Raw genomic sequence first — 25912 nt, 5'->3', positions numbered from 1 at the left:
GGATTCGTAGCACCTCTCGTACGACACGTCGGTGTTCTTTCTTGTTCTTCGACGCGATTAGTATGTCATCGAGGTAGACCGATACCTCCCCTGCGGTAATGAGGTCTTTAAAGATGTCGTTCATCATCCACTGGAAGGTGGCAGGTGAATTGGTGAGGCCGAAGAACATTACAAGGGGTTCGTAGAGGCCTCGATTGGTTCGAAAAGCGGCCTTCCACTCGTCCCCTTGCTTTATCCTAACGTTATTGTACCCCCACCGTACGTCCAGCTTGGTGAAGTACTTCGCTTGCTTCAACCGATCCATTAGTTCCCCGATAAGGGGCAACGGGTACCTGTTCTTGATGGTCATCTCGTTAAGTTTGCGGTAGTCTTGGACTGGACGCAGCTTGCTGTCTTTCTTTTTAACGAAGAAAAACGGGGATGCCATGGGCGACTTAGAGGCTTGGATGCGCCCGGTGGACAGGTTCTCGTCGAGGAATTTGTCCAACTCCTCCTGCTCCGCGGGGTTAAGAGGATAGACCTTACAGTCTAGGTTGGCGTTGGCGTTAGGGATTAATTCTATGGCATGATCCCATGGCTTTCTGGGTGGTAATTCGTCGAAGTTTTCTTTGGCGAACACATCCTCGAATTCTCTATACTCTTCCGGCACTATTTCCTCAAAAGACTTGGCGGTTTTGCGGGCATTTGCCTGGGTGGCTAATTCGTTGGCCTTAGTCCCCATGGCTCGGACGTGGAACGCCTCTTCAAAGTCGATTACCAAAATAGTGTCTCCCTCCTCATACTCCTCCCATCGGGACGTGGGGTCCGTGTCGGGGAGCGAGAAAGGAATTTTCCGACAAGTGCAACGTGCTAAGGTAACGGCTCCTGTGTCCCAGTCTATTAACGGGTTATGCCTTTGCAGCCAGTCGTGCCCTAGGAAAAGAGGGGTGGACCCTAAGTCCACCACGGCTAGTTCTATCCGCTCCACGTGATCTCCTATGCGAAGCCGTACTTCGGCATACTCGGTAATATCGCCGCCCTTGTTTCGGGTGCCGTCGGCATTGTAGACCGGAACAGGGCGAGCTGCCTTTTTGAGGTTGAGGGCATGGTTCTGGGCCCAGGCGCGATCTATGGAACTGCCGGTGGCTCCGCTGTCCACTAGCGCCTTTACGGAGTGCGTTTCTCGAGTATCTAGTGTCTCCAGTTGTACGGTAAGGGATACATTGCGTCCTTTTCGACCTCGTATGTACATGGGGGGCTTCTGTAGATCCTCCAACCATTCCCACCTATCCCTCGCCTCTGCCGCGGTCTCAGGCTGTTCTTTGAGCGCCTCCCATAGTTCGATCGTTACTTCCTCAGTCCGACGGGGGTGTACCCATCGATGAAGAGTAGCGAAGGCGGCTGACTCTGTGGTGGCCAGTCGTAGCGCTCTTCAGGTCCAATGCGGTCCGAACGGCTCGTAATAGGTGTCCTGAATAGGCGTCCTCTTCGTAGGCCTAGGCTCCAAGGTAGGGGTCACAGGAGACTTCCCTGACGGTATTCGGACCGGGATGTCGGACCGAAGGTAGGCCTCCTCGTCTTCTACTTCCTCTACGGAGACTCGGGATCTTGTACTCGTGGGTGGCATTTGGTCACCGGGCCGGTCGTCAGGGCCCCTCAGCGGCATTTGGTCACCTTCCGACGAGTCGGTGGAGGAGGGCTCGCTGCCCTGTGTTCGGCCCTGGCCACGGGCGCTTGTGCGCGGCGTTGTAACCTCCACGGTGCCTCCGTACTTGCGGCTCTTCCTGGACCCGGCGGTACTTCAGGTAACCCTTCGTGAGCGCACACATGTTGGCTCAGACGGGGGGTCTGCACTGTTTGCCGCAGCATTGTCCTTGGCTACTAAGGGCAGGTGGTCCCTCGTCTTCACGGCCTCAGCTGCTTTCTCAACGCCTCCCACTGGAACAGACGGCCCCACAGACAGGGACGCAGGCCCAGCGGGCTGGGTTGTCGACCTTTCTCCCACTCCGGGGTGACCTCCCTTCGTCAAGGGTGCAGTCGAGACACGACCTAGGGGGCTCTGCCCTCGAGGGGCTTTCCCTGTGCGGTCGGCCGGGGGTTCCTGAGCTGGGACAGCCCCTAGGGGTTCATTTCCAAGCGCAGGCTGCGCTAGGAGGCGGTAATCCCCTCCTACGCCGTGAGCGGATTGCGATTCCTGGTTCTTAGTCTTTTCAATCGGTAACGCGGCAACAAGATTGGTATATTGATCAAACGGAGTACCTACATACGTAGTATAAGTCCGACTAGTAGTACATGATTGCGCACCGACAGAAACTAAGTCCTTAGCCGACGCCGTCGAATCGCTTATTTCGACGCCGGCTTGTCTTTTGACGACTTCTCGTCCTCCTTGACCTCTTCAACCTTCGTAGTGGTGGCTAGTTCTTCTTTTTCGGCATCCGCGAGTAGTTGACGAAGGCGGGCGACGTTGGGCTTTTTGCGTGGTGGGAGTTTGACGGGGAGCCACTTGGACTTGTCGTCGGGGCATTTGTGCTTCGGGTTCCATCCCGTGTTCCCACACTTAAAGCACCGCTTGTCGGACCGCAGCTTGTCGATCTCCATTGGCTGCCCGATCCCTCCATACGTGGTTCCTGTGGCGTCCTTCTTATCACCACCAGAACCCGATCCCTTCGTTTGATTGCCTCGACCCGAACCACTCGGGTTCGGGGAGGTCTTACTGGCGAGGCCTTGGGCCACGTCGTACTGATAGTTGGCGTCGATCCTAAGGACTCGCGCCTTCCATTGTGCATAGGTTGTGGGGCGCTCGTTGTCCCCATGCATAACCGTTTTTCGCACCGTTGGCCTAATCGCCGCTTCGATCGCCTCGAACATCTGCTTCTCATCTCCGAACTCTCCGCACTTGTGGGCTAGTCTTTCAAACTTCGCGAAAAACTCCACCGCCGACTTGAAATCCGACTGTCGGACCTTCTTCCACTCTGCCTTCCATATGGCAAGCTCTGCTACTTCCCGGAACTCCACGGTGATATCGCGGGAGAATTCCACCCAAGTGGGGAATCTCCAGTGGCCCTGGTCGTCCCGGTACCTGTAGTACTGGTCACCCCACCATTCCTTGGCCTTCTCGCACAGATATCCTTGCGCAAAGGTGATGCGATAAGGATTCTGCCCCTGATCGTTCATGGTGAAGTGGAGCGGGAACACCTGGAAGTACATCTCGCAGTGATGGAGGAAACGGTTAATGTCCGTGGATTCCCCGGTGAAATACTCCGGCTGCGTGATGAGCTTGGGTTTAACGTCATTCCACGGGTTATTATCTTTCCCCGCGGCTAACGTCCAAGGTGGTATAGGGTCCAGTGGTGAGGGTATCGAGGGAGGAACCGGGGGGTTCGGTGGTCGCGGTAGTGATCGTAGACGATAGTTGTCCCCAGGCGGCGGGTAGTCGCCTGGGTATCCCGATCGACGCGGAGGCTGCGATGGCGGCTGCGTCGGGACCGTGGACTGCTTGCCTTTATTTGAGGGCCCCGCCTCCGGCTCGTCCATGTCATCGTCGTCGGGCCCCGCGCCCGCCCAAAAGTCTTCGGTTTCTAGCGGATTGGGCATCGGCTGTGGCCGGCGGTAGGGTTCACATCCTCGTTGGGGCGCCTCGGGGTTCATCATGTTCCATACGATAGCTGCCCGGTGCCATGTCTCCACTTCGAGGATATTTTTCATGAGGTAGACGTCCCTCATGCTTTTCGCGCTTTGATAGTCGACCCCAGCGTCCGTGAACATCCACTGTGGGTCCTTCTCCATGTGTTCCATGATGATTTCATACAGCCCGTGCCAGGGGAGTATGTCGAAGATACTCGGCCTAGGAACTGGGCCCCGCAGCATTACCTGTGTCACCGCCGCCATTACGGTCGGTTCGAGGGCCTGGTTCGGGGGCCGACTTGGCATCCTCTGCCTCCTTCCTCTCTCTGGCGATTCGGTCAAGCTCCTTATTTCTCCTCCACCTCCCGATGTCTGAGTCGGGGTCAGTGATTTCGCTCTGGTAGGCGCTCCAGGCTCGAGCTCTTGCTGCCAGGTCGTTCCCGGCTCGCCTTGCCCTTCCGGTATATCGAACGGCAGCGGCTCGTATCCGGTTATCGACCTCGGCCTGGGTTGCGTCGGGCTCGAGAGGGAGGTCCCACCAACCGTGGGGCCCCTGGAGGGTGTCCTCTTCGGCTCGGCGGATACGTGCGTCATGCGCTCTGCCTCTGTCCATTCTGGCCTGGACTTCTGGGGACTCCCGGGACATCTCGAGGGAGTCGGAGGGACTCGACGTACGTGTGGTAGAGAAGGGGCCACAGTACGCTGCGAGAGGGGGACGGGGTCGGCGAATGCCCTTGACGCGACGGACGGGGTCCAATTGGAGACTCCGGCGAGACGCTCGGCTGCGGTAATTGTCCCAAGTTCTTCGGTGTCGAAATCTGGGAACTCGCTCCAAAGCTCCCGACTCGTCGGCTCGACCGAGGGGACGGAGGGAGGGAGCGTTGGGGCCTCGGCCCTTTCAGAGACCTGGTCGGACTCTGCTCCGGGCGCGTCTCTGGCCACAGCAACCTTCTTCCCCGTCGTCTGCGTAGACCCAACTGGTGTCGGGGTACCAGGTGACTGGGGGGCCTCTATCGGTCGGCCAGGCCCTTGGAACAGGCTGTGGCTGAGCTGTACTGGTGGTAGCCGCGGAGGCTCCGAGGCCAAGCTCTCTGGGATCGTCGTAGAAGTCGTCTCGGCGACCCCTGTTGCACGCAATTCTTGCGCGGTCTCTTGCGTCGTCTGCCGCGATCCTTCTGTCGCGGACCTCCTTCCATGTGCCTGCATGTCCCCACCCGGAGTGGGTTCTCTCACACGTGGAGCTTCTGGAATCGGTGGCATCTTCCTCCTCGCTCGGGTAGAGGTCGTTGAGGAGGTCGTCGAGTCGAGTCCTTTCCCACTCGGTGAGCTCGTCCCCTTCGAACTCGGTGTCAGGGCTTTCTTCGCCCGTGACCAGATTCCTGGTGTCTTGTCCTCCGCTTCCGTCGTCGCCAGACTTGCCTTGGACTGGAGACTGGTCGAAGAGACCTGGTAAGGGCGAGTCTCCTCGGTCGAGGAGTACCCCCCGGGTATCGGTGATGTCGATGGAGTCTGCTGGTGCGCTGGAAGCGCTTCTGTAGGAGTCGGTGCTCGACTCTGAGGATCGCGAGCTGGGTCGCGACGAGGTGTAGAGGGACCCTCCAGGTCCCCCGGAGTTGCCGGATTCGACATCTCCGATCGTCTGTTGGGATGCCGAGGGAATGTCGATTACCGGCGGTGGATACGCCGGTGCGCTGGGGATGTAGTGGAACGGAAGTTGTGCGCGGATTTGTCTCCGCTGGCAGCAACGGCGAAGTTGGTACAAAGTAATGGACAAGAAAAAGAGTATAAAAGTCGCGAAGATGGCGAGAATGGATTCTGACCAGGGCATTCGTCAGAGGGTCTATCCGTGGCGTAAGTCGACGATTGACCATGCAAGCTGATAAACAGCGAGTATGGTGAGGACAATCAGAAGGGCGATGATCAGGCTGAGGTCGGTCTCGTAGTTGGAACCGTTCATCAGCTGAACTTCGCAGGAGTCGTCAGATGGGGAACTCGTCACTATTAACAATGCGATTGTTAACAGGGAGGCGAGTTGGAGAGCGAGAACGAAAGGTTTAATGTTTTTAGAAATGGCGTAGGAATCCGACCCAGAGTAGCAGGAGGAGTCCTGCAAACACCGGGGATGGGACGTATACGCAAGCGAGAAACACTCGCAGGATGGTTACGATAACCAATCCTAGAGGGTCGTTAAGGAGAAATTGCAGCACGGAGAGTGCCACAACCAGGAAGAGAATAATAGGGAAAATATTGGGCAACGGTACGTCGTTGGGCAATAGAAGACGAGCTTCGGCTAAATGTTAGCCACTAACTCAAATCGACTTAGATCGTACTAGGGTCGCTACTCGCACTTCGGTAGACGACGCTCTAGCAAGTCAAAGGCGATGTAAGTCGATGGGACACGTAGTCACGAAGGACGGAGTTCGATGTTAGGTAGAATTAACCTTAGCCGAAGCTGGGGTTCAGACCAGCTGAGGCTCTACTTAAATACACGTGAGTATTCTAAAAATACCACTGCGCAGTCAGTCCGTGATGATCGTGCACTGCGTAATCCGGCTGACTAAAGAAAAGAAAAGAAAAGAAAAGGAAAGAAAAAGAAAAAGAAAAGAATAATCGTAACAATTAGATGTACTCACTCCTTGAGTCAAGGGAGTTAGTAGATTCTATATCCAATCCATAATCCTCAGATTCTGAAGTGAAGCCATATTTAGGCATCTCTTGATCATCCAGAGGTGTGGTGTATTGAGATTCTAGAGCAAATAAACCTTTGCCACCATCTGAGACTGGAAAGACTGTTGAAAGAGCCAGGAGATGATATAGTTATACATCCTCTTGTCTGGTTCTTCAAGTGTCACAAATTGTGAGCCCCTATGTGGTCTTCCTTGCTTTCATAGTGATTGATGAGTTCTTCAACATTGGTGAGGTTACTCCTCTTGACCCAGATGGCTTCCTCCACTGGATATCCCTTCCACTTGACCAAATATTCCATTATGATCCTCCGGTTGCATCCTCAGCTGATAACATAGTCACAGTCTTGAAGTAGCTCCTCTACTTCATATTCTTCTTCACCATCCATGAGCTCTGGCTCAGGTGGTGGTGGTTTCTCCCGGTTCGGAAACTTTAGGAGGACATATGGAGTAAGGTATCGTTCATTGAATCAGTTGTGAATCTTCCAACCTGGGAGCAGCTTTAGCTTGTAGGCTGAAGCCCCACTTTAGAGACCACTGTAAAGGGGCTAACTTGCTTGTCATCCAGCTTCTTAGAATAGCACAGGAGGTGAAGGTTGGTCAAGTCCAACCAGACTTTATCACCTGGTTGGTACTCCTGTGCAGAGCACATGTGCCTGTCATACACATCCTTCATGGTTTCTGCCATCTTCTCCAGGGATCATTGGGCCATTTCATGGACTTCCTGTAGGCTTTTGATGAAGTCATCTATGATGATGAGTATTGTGTTGTAGCCTTTTGATTCTGGAAATCCGGTGACCATATCAACCAAAATGTGTTTCCATGGTCAAGATGGTACCATGTTTGGGTTAAGCAGTGTTGCCTTCCACTTTGTGTCTGTCTTGGTTCATTGACATGCTTCACAGCCCTTGACATAGGTTTCCACATCCTTCTGCATCCTGGGCCACCAGTATTCCCATAAAACTAGTTCCTTGGTTTTCTCAATACCCAGGTGCCTGGCAGAGATGTGGTTGTGGTAGTGGGAGATAAGTTCTCCCTGAAGTGCATAGTCTCAAGAGACATAGATTCATCTGTTGTAGAACAGCAGATGACCCTTCTCAACAACTCCCTTGGCATAATTAATAGAGTTGGAGATTCCTTTATTCCATCATTGTGGGTCCATTGTGGCTCATCTAATCTTGGCATGGACTTCCTCCTCTGTGGGCATGATTAATGCCTGGAATAATTCTGGTTTTAGAAGGACAAGAAGGACAATGTCATTGTTGTTCTTCTTTCCCTGATCATGATCCACCCTTTGACTAAGAAGGTCAGCTTTCCAGTTGGATGCTCCTAGTTTGTGGTGGAGCATGAAGTGGTATTCTGCTAACTCAATCACCCACCATGCTTGTCTGCGGTTGAGTTTCTGAGGTTTGCTGAAGTATTGCAAGTTCAAGTGATCTGTCCAGATCTCAAAGTCTTGCCATGTGCTCATTAGATAATGTTGCCATTCTTCCAGGGTGATCATTATTGCAAGCAGTTTCTTGTTGTAAATCTTGTAGTTCCATTCCATTGCAGAAAGAGATTGTCAAGCACCAACTTGACTATGCAAGATCAAGCCTTAGTTCATCACTCGCACTTCGGTGAAGCAAAACAAAGGTAGCAATGCGGAGCATGATTGAGTGTTCAGGACTTAATTAGTCGTGGAACTTGGAGTTCAGGTAAAGTTGGGAGTATATGACTTTAGCCGAAGCTGAAGTCTAACCACAGCATAGGCTACTACTTAAATACAAGTTTGGTGCATTAATAATAACCGTGCTACTATGGTTCCATGATAGAGAATGAGTGCGACATGGCCAATGGCAATACACCAGCAGAAGGACTGTCCAATGGTGAGTGGCCAGCTAGATGAGCAAAGTTCTGGAGGGATCGTGCCCTTGTGGCCGGGACTCCACCTGAGTAAGAATGTCTGAGCTCATCCACCATGAACCAGGGATCAAGTGATGCAGAAGCAACTGTTGATTGATTGGAACAAAGATACCATGATGGAAGGATGGTGTGATGCCGGAGTATCGGCATGGGTTACAAATGAGCCGGATAGGAGTGATGATGAGAATCAGATGACGATCGAGAAAGAATGGCATAAAGCAAATAACTAAGGCAAAAAATAGGGGTGAATTCATGACATTACCCCCCCACTAAGACTCGGTTGTCCTGACTGAGTCAGTGTCAGATTCGCCGTCTGAAGATGGGTAGGAGTTGTCCGAGTATGAATTTTCATTCTCGGCATCCATTAAGAGAGCTCCTAAGTGTTGCTCATACTCTAGTATGAGCTCTTCCGCATTGGCGAGTTGACTTTGCAGTACCCATGTTGCTTCTTTAACTGGATAACCTTTCCATTTGACGAGGTATTCAGTGATGTGGACTCATCGCTTCCCTCGCCTGATGGCAGTCTCCTTGTCTTGTAAGATCTCCTCAATTTCATATTCTTCTTGTCCTTTGATTACAGCGCTTCCGGAAAACCTTGAGAATCGATCGAGTTTATTTTTTTTGTATTACTTGATTAGGAAGGACTTGCTCCTGCCCTTCGCTACCATTATTGTAGAGATCTTCACGATTGCCAGGTATTTGACAGGTACCTGTGGGTAACCCGGCATCCATACCCAGCAGGTACACATCTGTGGATGTCACAGTATCTGTGACACCCGGGTGCTGCATGGATGCTGGGTATGGCTCTGCATGTGACAGGTACCCATCACAGGTACCCACACAGCCACTGGAATACTCTCTCCTCCCACCACCTTGCCCTCTCACGGATCTTCCTGGTGCCCAGACATGGTTCAGTCAGTCATTTTACCTTAGTCCTTCATCCTAGACATCAATTCTGAACTCCCACATGTCTACAGTCTCCACCCACATCAAATCTCCACCTCATAAGCTCAGATCAATATCTTGTGACGATGATTTTTCCATCATTTTTCACCCGTTTTTCTTGCGTCTGGAAGCGTTCGAAAGCCCCAGTTCATGGCTTCAAACCGACCCCTTATTCGCTAAAATTGGCCACTTCATTGCAGAGTTATGGCAGGATCTTTGTTTTGGCAGGGGATGGAGAGCATATTCAAGATATCTTGGGTTCGGATGGGTGCTTCCCTACATACTTGGTACGCTCTCAAAGCTCTTTTTTGACATATCCTGACGCTGCCTTAGTGTCCATTATCTGTTACCATCTCACGGTGCTGCTCCCTTATCATTGCCCTCACTGTCTGACTCAGCCATCATTTTGTTCAGTCCATATCTTTTTCGCTTTTTGATCGTTTCCCTTCGTTCTTAGGGCGTTCGAAAGCCCTTGTCAATACCTTTCAGACGACCCCGGCACAACCCCATGGCGTTTCTCCCTGCTCCGGCAGTGTCACCATCACTATAGGTCAGCATCCTCTCTTCCTCCTCCTCCTTATTCACTGTGTGAGGCTTAATGCCAGACAGATTAGTTACTTAGATGTTAGTTACATGTATAGTGTAGTTTATTGTACTTTATTGAGTAAGAATTGCACGGGTATTATGCAGGTACTCATGCAAGTACCTGCAGGTACCTGTATATACCAGGGTAAGTGTGGGTACCTGCCACGGATGCAGGTACCCATGGTGCGGGCCAGGTCATCCGTGCCACGGATGTTGGCATGGATGGTGGGTATGGCATTTGAGCCACGGGTACCCGTGGTCACGGATGCGGATGTACCCGGGTATGCAATCATGAAGACCTCTACATTATTGTGTATCATATCTTGCACATGCCCTACCGATACATCAGCCCAGACCTCAAAGAGTGCACTCTGCGCCTTTGGGAGCTTGGTTGGACAAAGGAGCTCATTGTTGAGAGCCTCGCCATTTCCCAGGCCAGTCTATACAGATGGAATGACATCTTTCTTGAATATGGCAACGTTGCTCACCCTCCTGAATCTTACAATCCTCGTGGATGCCACAGGATCTTGACTCGGTCTATCCTTACAGCAATAAAGGATGTCTATAGGGCAGAAGCTGACACATATCTGGATGAACTGTGTTGGTGGCTTGCGGTCGAACATGACATTGTTATATCTACTTCCGCACTCCAGGAGAACCTTCGAGAGGCTGGTTTGACATGGAAGCTGCTTCACAAGATAGCTCATGAGCAAGATGAAGCTCTACAGATGGAATTCAGAGCAACAGTGAGGGATAACTCAGCAGGAGATGGGGAGGAGTTTGTCTTTCTTGATGAGATGAGCAAGAAGGACCATGATACAGCATATTGGTATGGCTATGCAATGCAGGGGGAGCATGCTGATTTTGTGGACAATTTTGTGTGTGGGGATCAATATTCACTGGTCACTGCACTTGCTCTTGATGGATATATTGCACACCGAGTCATTCCTGGATCATTTGACTTCATGAAATTCTTTGATTTTGTCACAGAAGATGTGGTGAGTGAATTGTCCATTTCTACATACAACATACTCACATATACCAAGGTCACTCAAATGAAATCATTTCCACAGCCACGAAGTATTCTCATCCTCAATAACTGCCGCATACATCATAATGAGGCCCTTATTGACCTTGTCAATGGTGCAGGTAGGGTCCATGCTTACGTCTTAACCTAGAGATAGTCTAACCTGTTGCCAATGACCAGGCTGCTTGCTTCTCTACCTGCCTCCATATTCACCAGATCTGAATCCGATAGAAGAGTCATTCAGCACTTGTGAGTAAATCTCTGTTCTGTTTCGAGTCAGCTGCTCATTGAGTGTCTAGTAAAAGCCTTTCTGAGACATCATGGCATACAAATCCATGAGAACAACAATCCTGAAATGGCGCTTCTGGAGGCATGTGGATGTGTCAGTAGAGAGCAAGCTCGTGGTTGGTTCAGGCATGCTGGTTATATCTGGGATCAATGATACATTCCATTGTTATTCTGATGTGATTTGTATACATGATGGTACGAGCGATGAGGTGTGTAAAGCTATTGGAAAGGTGCAGGTAGTGGTATCAAAAGCGAGATAATCAAAGTGAAAGCAAGGTAGCAAAAGCGAAAGCAAGGTAGCAAAGCGGTACACATACTATACGTCCCAAAATCCATTCTTGACATCCTGGATAAAGTGCTTATGCTTCGATAAAAAATTGTCCCAAAGAAGTTTGGAGAATCCAGCAAACCCCTGCCAATCGTCACGTCCTAGATGCTCAACACAACAGTCTCCTGGCTGGAACTTGAGCTTTGTCAGATGCTGTTTATCTTCATCATCGATGAAATAGTGGTCACAAAACTCTGTGAGAGAAACTGGACGTGGGAGTGCCATTTTCATGGGTGAGTTGGGCGTGGAATTGGTCACATCATGGAGTAACAGAGTATGGGGCCTATCATTGGGGTATCCGTAAGGCTGTGCAACATGGTGTGCTCCATGTGCCATGTGAGGATACAGAGCAAACAGCATGGGAGGAGGATAGCCATAGTATGGGGGGAATCCATATGGATAGTGCGGTTGCATACCAGGCAGAGCATGAGGCGGGAGGACAGGTGCAGTGGGAGCGGTGGAATCAATATTGTTCAAGACTTGAGTACCAGTTGCCGGGGCCTTGAGGCGCCTGTCATGGGCAAAATGCATACTTACAGGAGGTTTATCTTTGTCCGTACGTTTCTCAGCCTAATGCACATGTCAGTGTTGTGGATAAGATGCAGCATATATGGACGTACTATCACTACTGCCCAGACAACAACATTCGCCCCATTGATCTCCCAGCAATTCTGAGTTCTGGGCTCACAGTAAACATGCTTGAGCAGCCAGCATGGGTCATTCCCAATGGGGTACATGCTGTAAATCTCACTGATTTCATTGGCGTATTGGTGATTGAGTAGATCCTAGCGCCATTCATCAGATTACAGTTATTGCCAACCACCCTTGCTTGACGCACCTTTTGTTCGTGAATTGATGAACCGATGGGTCCTTGAGAAAATTCTTCAAGCTCAGCGTCGTCCTTATGCAGATTCATGTTGGCAGAGGGCTACACCATTAGCATGATGGTACAGAGTAACAAATACCAGAAGCTCACAAGTTTTTGCACCTTTGAAAGTGGTGGAAGGAAAACAGTGATTGTCATATCCTTTCCTTTTGATGAAAGCTTTGAGAGTCCTGAGATGAGGGCCTTGTATCCATCTGGGCTTGAAAGAGGTTTCTTTGAGTCGTTCTTGGGCGTATTCTGCTTCCACGTCAACTTCTTCTGATTTATTGCGGATGCAGATGCGGAATGGCCTTCAGGAACAGCAGCAGATGCAAGAGCATTGAGGAAGGTAGATTGTGAGTCGCCAAGAGAGAAAAAGAAGGGGCCATGATGCTCAACAGTGGGCTTTGCTCTGAGTGTACGTCCTGGAGCAACAACCTCGATGTATGCAGTGATTGTTGGGATGTTCTCATCCTCTGTCCTCGCTTTTTTGCTGGGCCGTTGAGTCAATGTATTGCTATTGTCATCATCTCCATCATCGTCCTTCAGCTGATCCTCCCTGTCATTGTCACTGCTGCTGTCAGTCACCGAGCCATCCTCTTCTGGCATGTTACGGTTATTCATTTTCTTTCCTTTTGCTTACATGTTTTCTTCACGTCATATGCTTCTTTCTTGCAATCAGTACAGATGCATTCTTACAGTACTATTTTTAGGCATATCATTGTGTATTTAAGTAGAGCCTCAGCTGGTCTAAACCCCAGCTTCGGCTAAGGTTTAATCTACCCAACTCGAACTCCTTGTTTCACGTCTATCTAAGTTTGCTCCCACTCATTCCATACAAGCTTAGGCCTGTGAGTGTATCGATCCACTGAAGTGCGAGTGGCGATCCTCGTTTGATCTAGTTTGTAGAGTTGGTGGCTAACATTTAGCCGAAGCTCGACATCTATTGCTCAGCGCCACGTCGGAGAACGAACGCTGCCCAATACTTTTATGAAATCTATACTCTCTGCCAGACCAGAAAGGTTACTACCATGTGTTTGAAAGGACAATCTCAGGGATTGTTAGCACACTGTAGGTGAACCAACAGAAAGGCAAACCCACCACATTTCCAAACTGTTAATCTTTATCACTATCGTTCAACTCCTCATGGTGGCAGTGGTCATACTGCTTATTGTGACAAGCGAACTCTTCCTGAGTCTAATCGTCACCTTGCTCATCGTGACCATTGGACTCTTCACCGATTGAATCCAAAAATGCCCATGCCGCTTGCTGAATTGCTTCCTACGGTCGCAGTAGCATTCGGATTACTGGCAGGGGCACTCCTAGCAATTGCCATTAGGGCAGTGTACAGGTGTTGCACCCATGCCTGTAGGGCCCGACTTCCATTCCATTACATTCTACATCTCCCAATCCCGTATCCAACGACTCCATACCCGCACATTCCAGTGCAACCGACACTTCACGATGGCAGACCCATCACACCCAGAGGATCTCTCTCTGCCGGGGAGTCTTCCCCCACCCCAAGAGCATCCTCCGTCGACATCACAGATGTACGAGGAATTGATCTCAGAGACAGCGACTTTTCTGCCTCAGGAATCGTCGACCTCCCTCCCATTGGAGGAGAGGAAGGAGGGAATATAGTCGAGGGCGAAGAAAGCAATGATGACCTCACAGAGTTCGAAAGGATCTGTCTCCAAGACCTCCTCGACGGTGTCATGATGGAAGAAGGGAATGACCCCTATTCCAGAAGCAAGTACCTCACCGCGGAAGCAGACACAAGAGAGTACTTCCATGGAGACAACCTTGCAGAAGACAGCAGAGAGCTTGGCCTTGGGGCCTCCACCGCAACTACCACCGGTCCAACTACTGCAGACCCCTATGACAGAAGAATTGCACCAGGCGGCGGAAGAGAGTGGCAGGGGATCCCTGTGGCATGGTACCCCCACACAAGTTGGGTCTTCACCCAGGAAGAAACTCCTGTGGCCGGAGTATCAGCCCAAGCCACAGGGCCCGAGAACACCCCTATTAAGAGGACCATTGCCCTCCCCGCCGAAACAGAGCAGCATATCTGGGACACCATTGAGGCGTACAACCCGGACACTAACCCTGATACCGCTGGAGGAAGTACCTCCGCCAATGAACTCCCCAGAGTCCCTGCTTTCACCCTGTCAGTCGTGCCAAGGGCATTCGCAGCCTCCGTCCCCTTCAATCAGTGACCGTGGACCGATGAGTACCATGCGCTCGTCGAGTCCAACTTCGACCTTCGAGCTGCCAGGATCACCCCTGAAGGAGTGGCACGAATGGACAGAGCAAGAATGAGCAGTGCACGCTCCTGAAATGCCGAGCATCGTGCCATACGAGACCATGAGTACCTCCCCCTTGAACCGGACGCCACGGATGATGAGGCACGAAGAAGAATCAGAGCTGCAGAGCTTCGATTCCACGAAGCACTACAGAGATCTGACGATGAAAACATCCGCGATGAGCTCCGATATCAGTTCCTCAATGAGGTCTTCGACGAGGATTGCTCAGATCTCGCAGAGTGGAGGAGGGGGTACAACCTCAGAGAGAGGCGATGTAGGGAGTCCAGAGAGGACCAGTGGGACCTCTGATAAAGTCACTGGATCGATGCCAAAGAAGCCACCCAATGCCGCCATCGCAGGAGAAGTGATGAGACAGGTGAGGGCAGTTCTCACTAGGTCGGTGAAATATGTGCCGGCCATATTGGTGTTCTTAGAGTGGGAAGCATTGTATGAAATCATGGCAGAGGACATGGTACAAGACCCTCAATGGCTTCTTACCAAAGCAGGAGAAGATTACATCAACGCAAGGCACGCCGGAGATGTGTACTTGATGAGGAATATTCTCGAAGTAGACGCCTGGCACCGGGCTGCCATAGTATGGAACATGTGCAACCCCAACTCCCAGCGACCTGGATGCACCGCATATCGTCGACCAGCACCAATGCCTAACCCTTTGGACGTAATAAGGTTACAAGCAGGAGGAGGAGGTGGAGGAGATGAATGGGCCGAAGAAGAAGGAGAAGCCGGACCCTCCAACCTCAACAAAGGAAAAGGGTCAACAGTTCCACCCATGCCCAGCAAGATGCCAGCAGGACCACCACCCCCAATACCTCCCAAACCAGGAGGATACCCATCGCCGGGTCATAACCCAAAATTACGATCCTTACCATGACCCCCGAACCCTCAGATTCCACCAATGCCACCACTGGGTACCCCACCCATGTGGCAGCTTCCCCCAGGAGCAACAAATAACCCTTGGAACGATGTAAAGCCCAAGTTAATTATGCAACCAGAGTACTTTACGGGAGTGTCTTCGGACATTACCAGGTACCTCCATCACTGTGAGCTTTACTTTCAGGTGTTCCCAATGTATTACACACTTAACACGGCCAGGCAGAATCCCTACCGTATCACGTTCGCCCAGTCCTATTTGCGAGGGGACGCACAAAAGTGGTGGAACGACCAATACTATCGATACCGCGATGAGCACGGTCACTGGAGATTACCCTCGTGGTTTGAATTCACCGAGGATCTCACGACCCACTTTCGAGAAGTAGCGGAGATAGCAATTTGGAAGCAGGAGTGGAAAAAACTCCACCAGGCAGACTTTAAATTGGCAATAGAGTTCTTCATGAAGTTCGAAGAACTGGCCCACGAGTGCGAGGAGTTCGGAGACAAAAAGCAAATGTTCAAAGCCATAGAAGCTGCTGTTAGGCCCACGGTTCGAACCACCATCATGCACGGGGACAATGCTCATCCAACCACATATGCAGAATGGAAGTGGTGCATCGAGAGAATCGATGCCAACTATCAATACGGCCTTGCGCAACAGCAAGGCAATAAGCCCTCCTTGAACCAGAGTAGCGGTTCGGGTCGAGGCCATCAAAATCAGTCATCCGGGAAGACCAGAGGTTCTGGAAGCACTGGTGATAAGAAGGACGCCACAGGTGTGACCTATGGAGGAGCAGGACAGCCGATGGAAATCGATAAGCTGCGGAGCGAGAAGCGATGCTTCAAGTGTGGAAATACCGGGTGGAGCTGGGACCATAAATGCCCAACAGACAAATCAAAATGGATCCCCGTCAAGCTCCCCCCTTGCAAGAAGATCCCCGCTCAACGGCTATGCCAATTACTCGCTGAGGCAGAGAAGGAGGAATTAGGAAAGGACATGAAGGACAAGGAGGTCAAGGAGGACAAGTCATCAAAAGACGAGCCGGTGTCGAAATAAGCGATTTGATGGTGTTGGCAACGAACTTAATTTCTAGTGGTACGAGCTCTCTTCACGCTGGTCGGACTTATACTACATATGTAGGTACCCCATATGAACAATATCATAACATTTTCGCTGCGCTCGCTATCGAAGAAATTAAGGATCAAGAATTGCAAAACGCCAATGGCATAGGAGGGGATTTCTGCCGCTCCATGCAGTTCACGTCTAGCAATGAACCCTGAGGGGCTGTCCTACGGGAACCCCCACCTGACAGTATGGGGAAAGTTCCAGATGCAACAGAGAGGCCCTCATGTCAGGACCAGGTTGGGCCCAACCGCCCCAGTCAGGAAGAATGGTCGACAACCCAGGCTGCTGTTCCTACCCCAATTGTAGCAGTAGTCAGTGCTGGAAAAGCAGCTGAGGCAAGGAACCAGGAGGACCACCCCCACTCAGTAGCCACATGAACGCAGAATGCAGCAGCAAAAGGTGGGGACCCTACTGGCGAGCCAACATGTGTGCGTCCACAAAGGGTTACTGGGAGTACGGCCAGGTTTCCCAAGGATAAGGAAAAGGATAACGAGGAGGTTACAACACTGTGCACAAGCGCCCTTGGCCAGGGCCGAACAAAGGGCAGAGAGCCCTCCTCCTCCAACTCGACGGAAGGTGACCAAGTGCCGCTGAGGGGTCCTTCTCGACCTGGTGACCAACTGCCACCTCGAGACAAGAAACTCTTCATGTCATTGGAGGAGGTTGAGGACGAAGAAGCCTACCTCCGCTCCGATATACCTATTACACCCCAAGGGAGGACCCACTCCGTTCACGCTGATGTTATCCAAACCCATAAACAGATTCCCGACACATACTATGAACCCTTCGGACTGCACTGGACCTGATGGGCGATCCGATTAGCCACCAACAACTCCGTGATGTGGGCTATCATGAACGGTTGGGTACATCCCGCTCGAAAAAGCGAAGTAACCCCGGAATTGATAGAAGCACTTAAAGAGCAACTGGAAACCACGTTGGAAGCGAGGGATAAGTGGGAGTGGCTAGAGGACTTAAAGAAACTGCCCATGTACATATGAGGGAGAAAGGGGCACAATGTATCTGTGAATTTGCAGTTAGAAACGCTTGATACCCAGGACATTCACAACCTCAAAGCCCTGGTAGATAGCGGGTGTACTGGTAGCACCATCGACCGAGCCTGGGCCCAAGATCATGGGATCAGAGTCCAAAAAGTGGCCCGACCTACCTCTGTTTATAACGCAGATGGGACGAGGAACAAGGGCAGAGATATCACTGAATATGCCAATGTCCGGATACGCATAGGAGACCACTCTGAAAGGATCGAGCTGGCAGTAGTTGACCTGGGAAGTACTCCCGTATTCCTAGGGCACGACTGGCTACAGAGGCATAATCCTCTCATAGATTGGAAAACAGGGTCTATTACCCTAGCTCGGTGTGGGTGCAGGAAGATACCTTTCGCCCTTCCTGACGAGGACCCCTCTGCTAGATGGGGAGAAGAGTATGAAGAGGGAGACACCATTTTAGTGGTGGACTTCGAAGAAGCCTTCCACGTCAGGGCAATGGGAACCAAAGCCAATGAATTGGTGGCACAGGCACATCTGAAGAAAGAGGAGAAGACATTTGAAGAAATAGTGCCAGAGGAGTACAGGGAGTTTAACGACGTATTCACCAAGGAAAACTTCGATGAACTACCCCCGCACAAGCCCTGGGACCATGCCATTGAGCTAGTCCCCAACACCAATGCTAGCCTTGACTGTAAAATCTACCCCCTTAATCTGACCGAATAGGAGGAACTGGATAAGTTCTTAGACAAGAACCTATCTACAGGAAGGATTCAACCTTCCAAGTCACCCATGGCGTCTCCCTTCTTCTTTGTAAAGAAAAAGGATGGGAAGCTCAGACCGGTCCAAGACTACCATAAACTCAATGAGATGACTATCAAGAACTGTTATCTGTTGCCGTTAATTGGGGAACTCATGGACAAGTTGAAAGGTGCTAAATATTTCACTAAACTGGACGTTCGGTGGGGGTATAATAACGTGCACATCAAACAAGGGGACAAATGGAAGGTGGCATTTAGAACAAATCGGGGCCTGTACAAACCCCTGGTTATGTTCTTCGGACTAACCAATTCTCCTGCCACCTTCCAGTGGATGATGAATGACATATTCAAGGACATGATTAGCGCCGGGGAAGTTACTGTGTACCTGGACGACATCCTAGTGGCATCCAAGACCAAGGCAGAGCACCGATGCATAGTTCAAAAGGTGTTGCAAAAACTATGAGAAAACAAACTATTCCTCAAGGCAGAGAAGTGTGAATTTGAAGTGGAGGAAACTGAGTACTTGGAAGTTATCATCAGCGAGGGCAAAATCCGAATGGACCCGATAAAAATTGCTGGACTCTTGGAGTGGCCAGTTCTCCACAAAAAGCAGGAACTACAATCCTTCCTTGGCTTTTGCAACTTTTATCGACGATTTATCCGTGACTACAGCAAACACATGAAACCTCTCACATCCTTGACAGGAAAGGTGGAATGGCAGTGGGGAAAAGCGCAACAGGATGCATTCGAGAAGCTTAAAAACCTATTTCAGGAGGATGTGGTCCTGGCTATCCCCTTGACAACGGGAAGTTTTGGGTGGAGGCAGACTCAAGCGAGGGTGTAGTAGGGGCCGTACTATCCCAGGAGCAGGACGGAAAATGGAGACCAGTAGCATTTCTTTTCAAATCGCTATTGGTCACCGAATGCAATTACAAAATCTACGATAAAGAGCTACTAGCCATCATGATTGCATTGGACGAGTGGAGGCACTACTTGATGGGGGCAAGAGAAGATTTCGAGATATGGATGGACCACTCGAACTTACAGTATTTCCGAAAGCCGCAGAAGCTTAACCGTCGACAGGCGAGATGGGTCACTGAACTAGCAGAATACCAATTCATGCTACATCACAAACCGGGTGCCCAAAATCGAAAGGCGGATCTACTGTCATGACGAGCCAATCACGACCAAGGAAAGGAGGACAATAAGGACATGGTGGTACTCAAGGCGGAACACTTCCGGGCACTTATCATGCCCACCGCAGAACAGCTTCAGGAGAAGATCAAGTTAGTCACCCATGACCCCCATTGGTGGGATAGAGGAATTTCAGATTCCCTCAACCATGAGAAAGGGATTACGTGGGAACAGGACTTACTTCTGTACGAAGGATGAATCTATATTCCCATGGATCGAAAGCTTCGAGGGGAAATCATCACCCTGAAACATGATCACATCACCGCAGGGCATCCAGGAATCGAGAAAACCAAAGAACTGATCCTCAGAGATTACTGGTGGCCCCGAATGCGCTGGGATGTAGAAGCCTACATAAAAGGGTGTGAAATCTGTCAAAGGACCAAGGCAGACCGGCGACCCAAACGAGCCCCCCTTCATCCAAATGAAGTACCTACTAAACCGTGGACCCACATCTCCATTGACATGATCACTAAACTCCCTGACTCGAAGGGGTATGACTCTATCCTGGTCATCGTTGACAGATTTTCCAAAACCATTATCCCGATCGCTTGCACTGAAGAGCTCACTTCCCTCGGCTTTGCTAAAATCCTATGAGACCAAGTGTATGTGCCATATGGAGTAATGCCCGAAAAAGTCATCTCAGACAGAGGAGACATATTTGTGTCCAAATTTATGAAGGAATTCTATGCCCTGATCCAAGTTACAGGCAACCCCTCAACTGCCTACCACCCTCAAATGGATGGACAGACAGAATGTGTCAATCAGGAAATAGAAAAGTACCTCAAGATGTTCGTGAACTATCGACAAGATGACTGGAGCGAGTGGCTACTGTTGGCCGCTTTCACCCATAACAATTGCAAACACTCTGCAATGGGTTTCTCCCCGTACAAAGTGGTATTCGGGAGGGATGGACAGGTAATCAAGACCACCCAACGTCCTGGCACCATTCTGGCCACCTCAAAACTAGTACAAGGAATTCAGGAAGTACAGGAGAAGGCAAAGGAGTCCTTAGAGAGGGCCACTGAATCCATGAAACGCACTTATGACAAAAACAAGATATCCGCCGTTGAGTACCAACCAGGTGATAAGGTTTGGCTAGACACCACCAACCTACGTCTCCCACGACTGGCATGGAAATTGGATGATCGACAAGTAGGACCCTTCAAAATCCTTGTGAAGAAGAGAGCATCATCATACAAATTGAAACTACCCGTAAAATGGAAAATCCATAATCGTTTCAATGAGGCATTGCTGACTCCCTACGTTGCACTCGCCTTCACCAATCAACCTCGACCTGAAAGGCCACCCCCAGAATTAATAGACAAGGAGGAACAATATGAAATTGAGGAGATCGTCGATCAAAGAGATAAAGTTGTAGGACAGGGAAGAAATCGTCGAACAATAACCGAATACCTCGTTAAATGGAAGGGCTACCCCAATGAGGAGAATTCCTGGGTGAAACACTCAGACATGGCCAATGCGGAGGAACTAGTCAACGAGTACGAAGAGCGAGTACAAAAGATACAATGGAGGATCTGAGAAGACGGGAAACTAGTCAGGACAGACGATAAAATCTCGCCTACACATCTACAATCAGATAGTGTAGTAGGGTATGCTGATCCAAACACCCCTTGCATCACTGACATAGTCACCATTCCGTCGTCCCAGTGCTCTGCCCCAGCCCACTCGGAAGAAATTGACAGGATAGTGGAAGACATCGCCATAAATTGGCATCCAGCCTTCAATCCAGAACTAGAAAAGGACTTTATTGAAGGAAGATGGACAAAAGTCACTACCGACAAGGCAGAGGGAATTCCCCAAATTGATGACAATGAGACGGACCTTCAAAACCTTCAACGCGTTCATGAGGATTGGGACTTCAGCGAAAATGGGGACGAGGACGACAGCATTGCCTACGTCACTGGTACAGAAAGCCAAGACACGGACAAGTCAGACTCTAATAACTCATTCGGGACGAACGAGTCTTAAGAGGGGGGTAATGTTATGGTTATTCATTTTCTTTCCTTTTGCTTACATGTTTTCTTCACGTCATATGCTTCTTTCTTGCAATCAGTATGGACGCATTCTCACAGTACTATTTTTAGGCATATCATTGTGTATTTAAGTAGAGCCTCAGCTGGTCTAAACCCCAGCTTCAGCTAAGGTTTAATCTACCCAACTCAAACTCCTTGTTTCGTGTCTATCTAAGTTTGCTCCTGCTCATTCCATACAAGCTTAGGCCTGCAAGTGTATCAATCCACCGAAGTGTGAGTGGCGATCCTCGTTTGATCTAGTTTGTAGAGTTGGTGGCTAACACGGCACCTCCTTTGTGTTGGTCTGCTGAGTCTTTTGTTCTTTAGGCCTGGATGGTGCCCTCTTTGCTGCAGTTGTCGTGCCAGATCCAGCCTTCTTGCTGTCTCGGGATCTTACTTTGTTTGGTGCATAAGCGAACCATCTGCCATCTGGTGGTCATCTGTGTCATTCAGGCCTCCTCTATGGACCAGGAACTCACATTTGGGGTCTTGAGATATTTCCTGGATGTCCTGATTTATTTCTTCAAGTGCGGAGAGCATATTATGGGTATAAAGTAGGTGGTAGAAGCAGAGTCATCATGGTAGGAAGGTAAGAAGGTGTACTTCCTAATCAAATAACACAAAAAAATAAACGCAATCAATTCTCAAGGTTTGCTGAAAGTGCTGTAACTCCGGGGGTGGAGGTTCAGGTTGTTGTTGATTTGGGAATTTGGGTGGTACATATGGAGTGAGGTAGACCTCGTTGAATCAGTTTATGAATCTTTCACCCCGTTGGTAATCATAACTCGTAGGCTGAGGCCCCTTTCTTTGTGAGGATTTTGAAGGGTCCTACTTGTTTGTTGTCCAATTTTTTGGCTGGTTGTGGTAAATTTAAATTGGTCACATCCAGCCATACCTTGTCACCTGGTTGATAGTCCCAACTGGGTTGTTGGTGACTATCATATGCTCATTTCATTGCTTCTGCTACTTTGGTAAGTGCAGCCTCTGCCCATTGCTGGGTTTTTTGTAGTCCTTCTACAAATGTGGCTACTGATGGGGTTTCGGTGCTTTGGGATATTACTGGTCGAATTTTTCCATCTTGTCCAAAGACGACTTTGTAGGGGGAATATCCCATTGCACTATGTTCTCAGTTATTCAGAGCATAGGCTGCTATGGATAACCATTCACTCCAATCGTCTTGTTTAAAGTTGATAAAGTTTTGCAGGTACTTTTCAAGTTCCTGGTTAACTCGCTCTATTTGTCCATCCGTTTGCAGGTGGTAGGCAGTAGAAGAATTGCCTTGGATATTCATTAGGGCATATAGTTCCCTTGTGAATTTGGATACGAATTGTGGACCACAGTCCAATATTATTTTTGATGGGGTGACTCCAAATCGGCAAATTATCTTGTCTCATAGGATTTTTGCCCATCTGGTAGATGCGATTTTCTTTGTGCATGGAATGAACATATTGTATTTGGAAAATCGGTCGACAACTACTAGGATGGCGTTGTTGCCTTTGGAGTCTGGTAACCCAGTGATGAGGTCGATGGATATGTGCTCCCATGGTCATGAGGGTATTGTGTTAGGGTGGAGTGGAGCAGAATGCCTTTGATTGTTTGGTTTGGTTCTTTGACAAACCTCACATCCTCGGACGTAATTGGTTACCTCTCAATGCATCCTGGGCCACCAATAATCTCGGAGTATTAGTTCTTGGGTTTTAGCTACTCCAGGGTGTCCAGTGGTGATGTGATCATGGGCATAGGAGATGAGTTCTCCTCACAGGGAATGATCTCTAGGGATGTAAATCCTTCCATCATAGTACAACAGTTTTCCCTTCTGTTGGACCTGTTAGGATCATGCCAATAGGATTGCAGCAGTAAGTGCACGTAGCGGAATGCCGCAGGAGGCATCAGGTGTAGGCAAAGCTATTAGCAACGTCACCCCTGAGCCGAAGCCCTAAGATGGATACAGATGGAAGTCCGCGGAGTGGCAGGGACGAGGTAAGAGATAAGTCCAATGGACCGGAGTTCCGCAGACTGGAGAACGAGAGTGTGACTTAAGAGTCAGAGAGAGAGATTGGGCTGAACCAAGTTGATATTTGAACTGAGTATCTACAGTGTAATTCCAAGGCTTATATACTAGTTAGGAGTCCGATCTAGTTCCTACTCAGAGTGGTCTACATTCTAGGGTTGTCAGAGGATGTATTCTACCAGTCAGTAGCCGATGGGGTCCGATGACATGTTTGCTACCAATGTCGGGCTATTGATAAATTGTAATGGAAGTGAAATATAAAATGGAATATGAAATGGAATATGAAATAGAAACTGGGAATCGGAGTCCGTAGGATTCCGGGCTGTAGTTTGTTGGGTTGAGTGGAAGTCGGGTTTCCGTCGGCATGCTCGTTACAGTATCCCCCCCTTAGCGTTCTTGCCCTCAAGGACGCAGATCCCGATGGCCGAGTGTGACCGCATGGAATTTTTTCAGGTTGGTCATGTGGCTTTTCACCTCTTAGCTTCCTACCATCACCATCTCCTCTATTTTCTGAATTTTGTCCTCATTGTTCGTCATGTCGTCAACCATTGAGTACCGTGTTTCCATGATGCCCGAACCATATGAGCCTGCCCCTATGCCCGAAGATATTCGTCCTGAAGACCTGGAAGCCTTTTATGACAAGCGGGATGCCATGGAGAAAGCTAGGGAGGATGCCGTGGAGGCTCATGAGGCCTGGAAAGCACAGAAACAAAAGGAGGAAAAGAGGCAGGCTCTGGAGTTGGAACAGCGAGAGAAAAAATTGGGGCAGGAGAGGAAGGTTGCGGAGGCCAAAGCAAGGAAGGAGAGGGAGGACCGGGAGGCCACAGAGAAGAAACGGCAAGAGGAGGCAGAGGCTAAGGCAGAGGCAGCTGCCGTGGAGCAGCGGAGGTTGGAAGAGGAGGCCAGGGCCTTGGAGGAAAGGAGGGCCATGGAGAAGAAGAAGTTAGAAGGTGAGGCCAAGGCCAAGGCTTTGGTGGAAGCTAGCAAGGCCACGGAGGCAGAGAAGGAGAAGGAGAAGGTAGATGGGAATGAGGGGAGCAAGGTTGGTAGTGGGTCCGACAGAGATGACGAGCGGGAGAAGGACCCGAAGGGGAAGGCATTGAAAAAATTGGTGAAGCAGAGGAAGGATAGGAAGGGTAAGGGCAAGGTGACCGATTCAGAGGCTGTGGACGTTTCGAGAAAGTGTAAGATCAAGTCTAGTGCAGTGGTGGTCAGTGGGGAAGAGGAAGTCATGGGGCCGTCGGGAAGGCCTTTGAAGAAATTGAAGACTGAGCCTGAGATGCAGGCGGACGACGAAGAATATAAGGGTAATGGTAAGTTACTTCCATAGGGTCCCGTAGCTTATGCTATTATGACTTTACCCCTATTTTCCTTATCTTATCTTATCCTTATCTCTCAGAACCCCGGACCTGCCTATCTTATCTCCCGGACTCATGATATTCTGCCAGCACACTCTTTACCCAGTTACCCAGCTGCTGTCACCCCAGTTCACACTGCCGCCTCCCAGATGACCAGTGACCCACATGTGCCATCACACTTCTCTTGATGGCATCATGCTTCTTAGTAGTTGGACGAGAGTCGACCACCAGTCGAGGGTGGTCTACGGGATGCAGCCTATTCAGACGGAGTCCCGTGCAGACGCAGGTGATATGTGCTCTTTACTCTCATTCGTCGGGAGCATACTTCTTTTAGTGTCCTCCCTCCTCATTCGTTGAAAGACGCACTTCTCGTTGCACATGCCCTGGTAGATACTATTCTTAGTACGAGTCTAACATGTATTTAAGCTAGCCTATGCTGTGGCCTTAGACCCCAGCTTCGGCTAAGGTTATATACTCCTAACTCTTACAAGCTCCTTGCTTTCGCTATAAGTGATGCCTAACTTCTCGCAATCTACCAACACCTCTCTAACACTGAATCACTGAACACGAGTGACAGGATAGAGACCAGCCTTGGCGAAGGTTCGAGTTAGTGCTTAACACCCAGAAAACCCAATTCCCGACACCACCTGGGCACCTTCCAGCATCTTAGGACTGGAAGCAGCAGGAGGAGGCACCTTCCATGCCCATGGTATGGGTGGAGAACTCTCACAATCCACGCCAGCAGGAGGAACAGGTGAACCAGCACCTGCTGCTCCTGCAGGAGGTGGCAGTGGAGGACCAGGAGGGAGTGGCAGAGGAGGACCTCCACCCATACCACCTCAACCTCTGGTGCAACCACTGTCACCCCATAGTGATCAAAATCTCTGATCACTACCATGACCTGCCAACCCCCCTCTACTGCCTGATCCACTGGTTGGATGGGTTATTGCTGATGGACAACCTAACTCCTGGAGAAACGTGAAGCCAACGTTAATAGAGGTCCC

At 50.0% G+C, this 25912-nt stretch overlaps 4 protein-coding genes across 4 annotated transcripts; 3 read left to right on the top strand and 1 right to left on the bottom strand.

Annotated features, from left to right (window-relative positions):
• The first annotated feature begins 8872 nt into the window (after window positions 1-8872).
• On the top strand, window positions 8873-9652 carry EV420DRAFT_565117 (uncharacterized protein). The gene is made up of 3 exons (XM_060482602.1): window positions 8873-9106; window positions 9170-9424; window positions 9471-9652. Exons 1-3 carry the CDS (start codon window positions 8980-8982, stop codon window positions 9572-9574), a joined length of 486 nt encoding a protein of 161 aa, XP_060328876.1. The 5' UTR covers window positions 8873-8979; the 3' UTR covers window positions 9575-9652.
• Window positions 9653-10051: 399 nt separating this feature from the next.
• EV420DRAFT_1272671 (uncharacterized protein) lies at window positions 10052-10900 on the top strand (the record flags this gene model as incomplete). Its single annotated transcript, XM_060467713.1, has 3 exons — window positions 10052-10468; window positions 10532-10720; window positions 10769-10900. 3 exons carry the CDS (start codon window positions 10052-10054, stop codon window positions 10898-10900), a joined length of 738 nt encoding a protein of 245 aa, XP_060328875.1.
• A 453-nt stretch (window positions 10901-11353) lies between these two features.
• EV420DRAFT_1765435 (proline-rich protein) lies at window positions 11354-13014 on the bottom strand (the record flags this gene model as incomplete). Its single annotated transcript, XM_060480828.1, has 4 exons — window positions 12342-13014; window positions 12204-12293; window positions 11986-12150; window positions 11354-11935 (listed from the first exon to the last, which is right to left on the bottom strand). Exons 1-4 carry the CDS (start codon window positions 12852-12854, stop codon window positions 11354-11356), a joined length of 1350 nt encoding a protein of 449 aa, XP_060328874.1. The 5' UTR covers window positions 12855-13014.
• An 11071-nt stretch (window positions 13015-24085) lies between these two features.
• On the top strand, window positions 24086-24806 carry EV420DRAFT_1481243 (uncharacterized protein; the record flags this gene model as incomplete). Its single annotated transcript, XM_060469754.1, has 2 exons — window positions 24086-24734; window positions 24766-24806. The coding sequence occupies 2 exons, from the start codon at window positions 24086-24088 to the stop codon at window positions 24804-24806; spliced, it is 690 nt and encodes a 229-aa protein (XP_060328873.1).
• Between the last annotated feature and the right edge of the window lie 1106 nt (window positions 24807-25912).

The sequence above is a fragment of the Desarmillaria tabescens genome, assembly GCF_030435595.1.
Source record: "Desarmillaria tabescens strain CCBAS 213 chromosome Unknown EV420scaffold_25, whole genome shotgun sequence".
In the NCBI taxonomy this organism is placed as follows: domain Eukaryota; kingdom Fungi; phylum Basidiomycota; class Agaricomycetes; order Agaricales; family Physalacriaceae; genus Desarmillaria; species Desarmillaria tabescens.
The sequence above is the reverse complement of the archived record's forward strand: the minus strand, read 5'-3'. Positions and strand labels throughout refer to the sequence as shown.

What these genes read in the sequence shown, in the direction of transcription:
- EV420DRAFT_565117 (XM_060482602.1), top strand. Translation starts at nt 8,980, where the DNA reads ATGGATGCTGGGTATGGCTCTGCATGTGACAGGTACCCATCACAGGTA. An exon ending in TGGTGCCCAGACATGGTTCA is followed by an intron (nt 9,107 to 9,169) that starts GTCAGTCATTTT and finishes ACATGTCTACAG; the next exon opens with TCTCCACCCACATCAAATCT. An exon ending in GGTGCTTCCCTACATACTTG is followed by an intron (nt 9,425 to 9,470) that starts GTACGCTCTCAA and finishes ACGCTGCCTTAG; the next exon opens with TGTCCATTATCTGTTACCAT.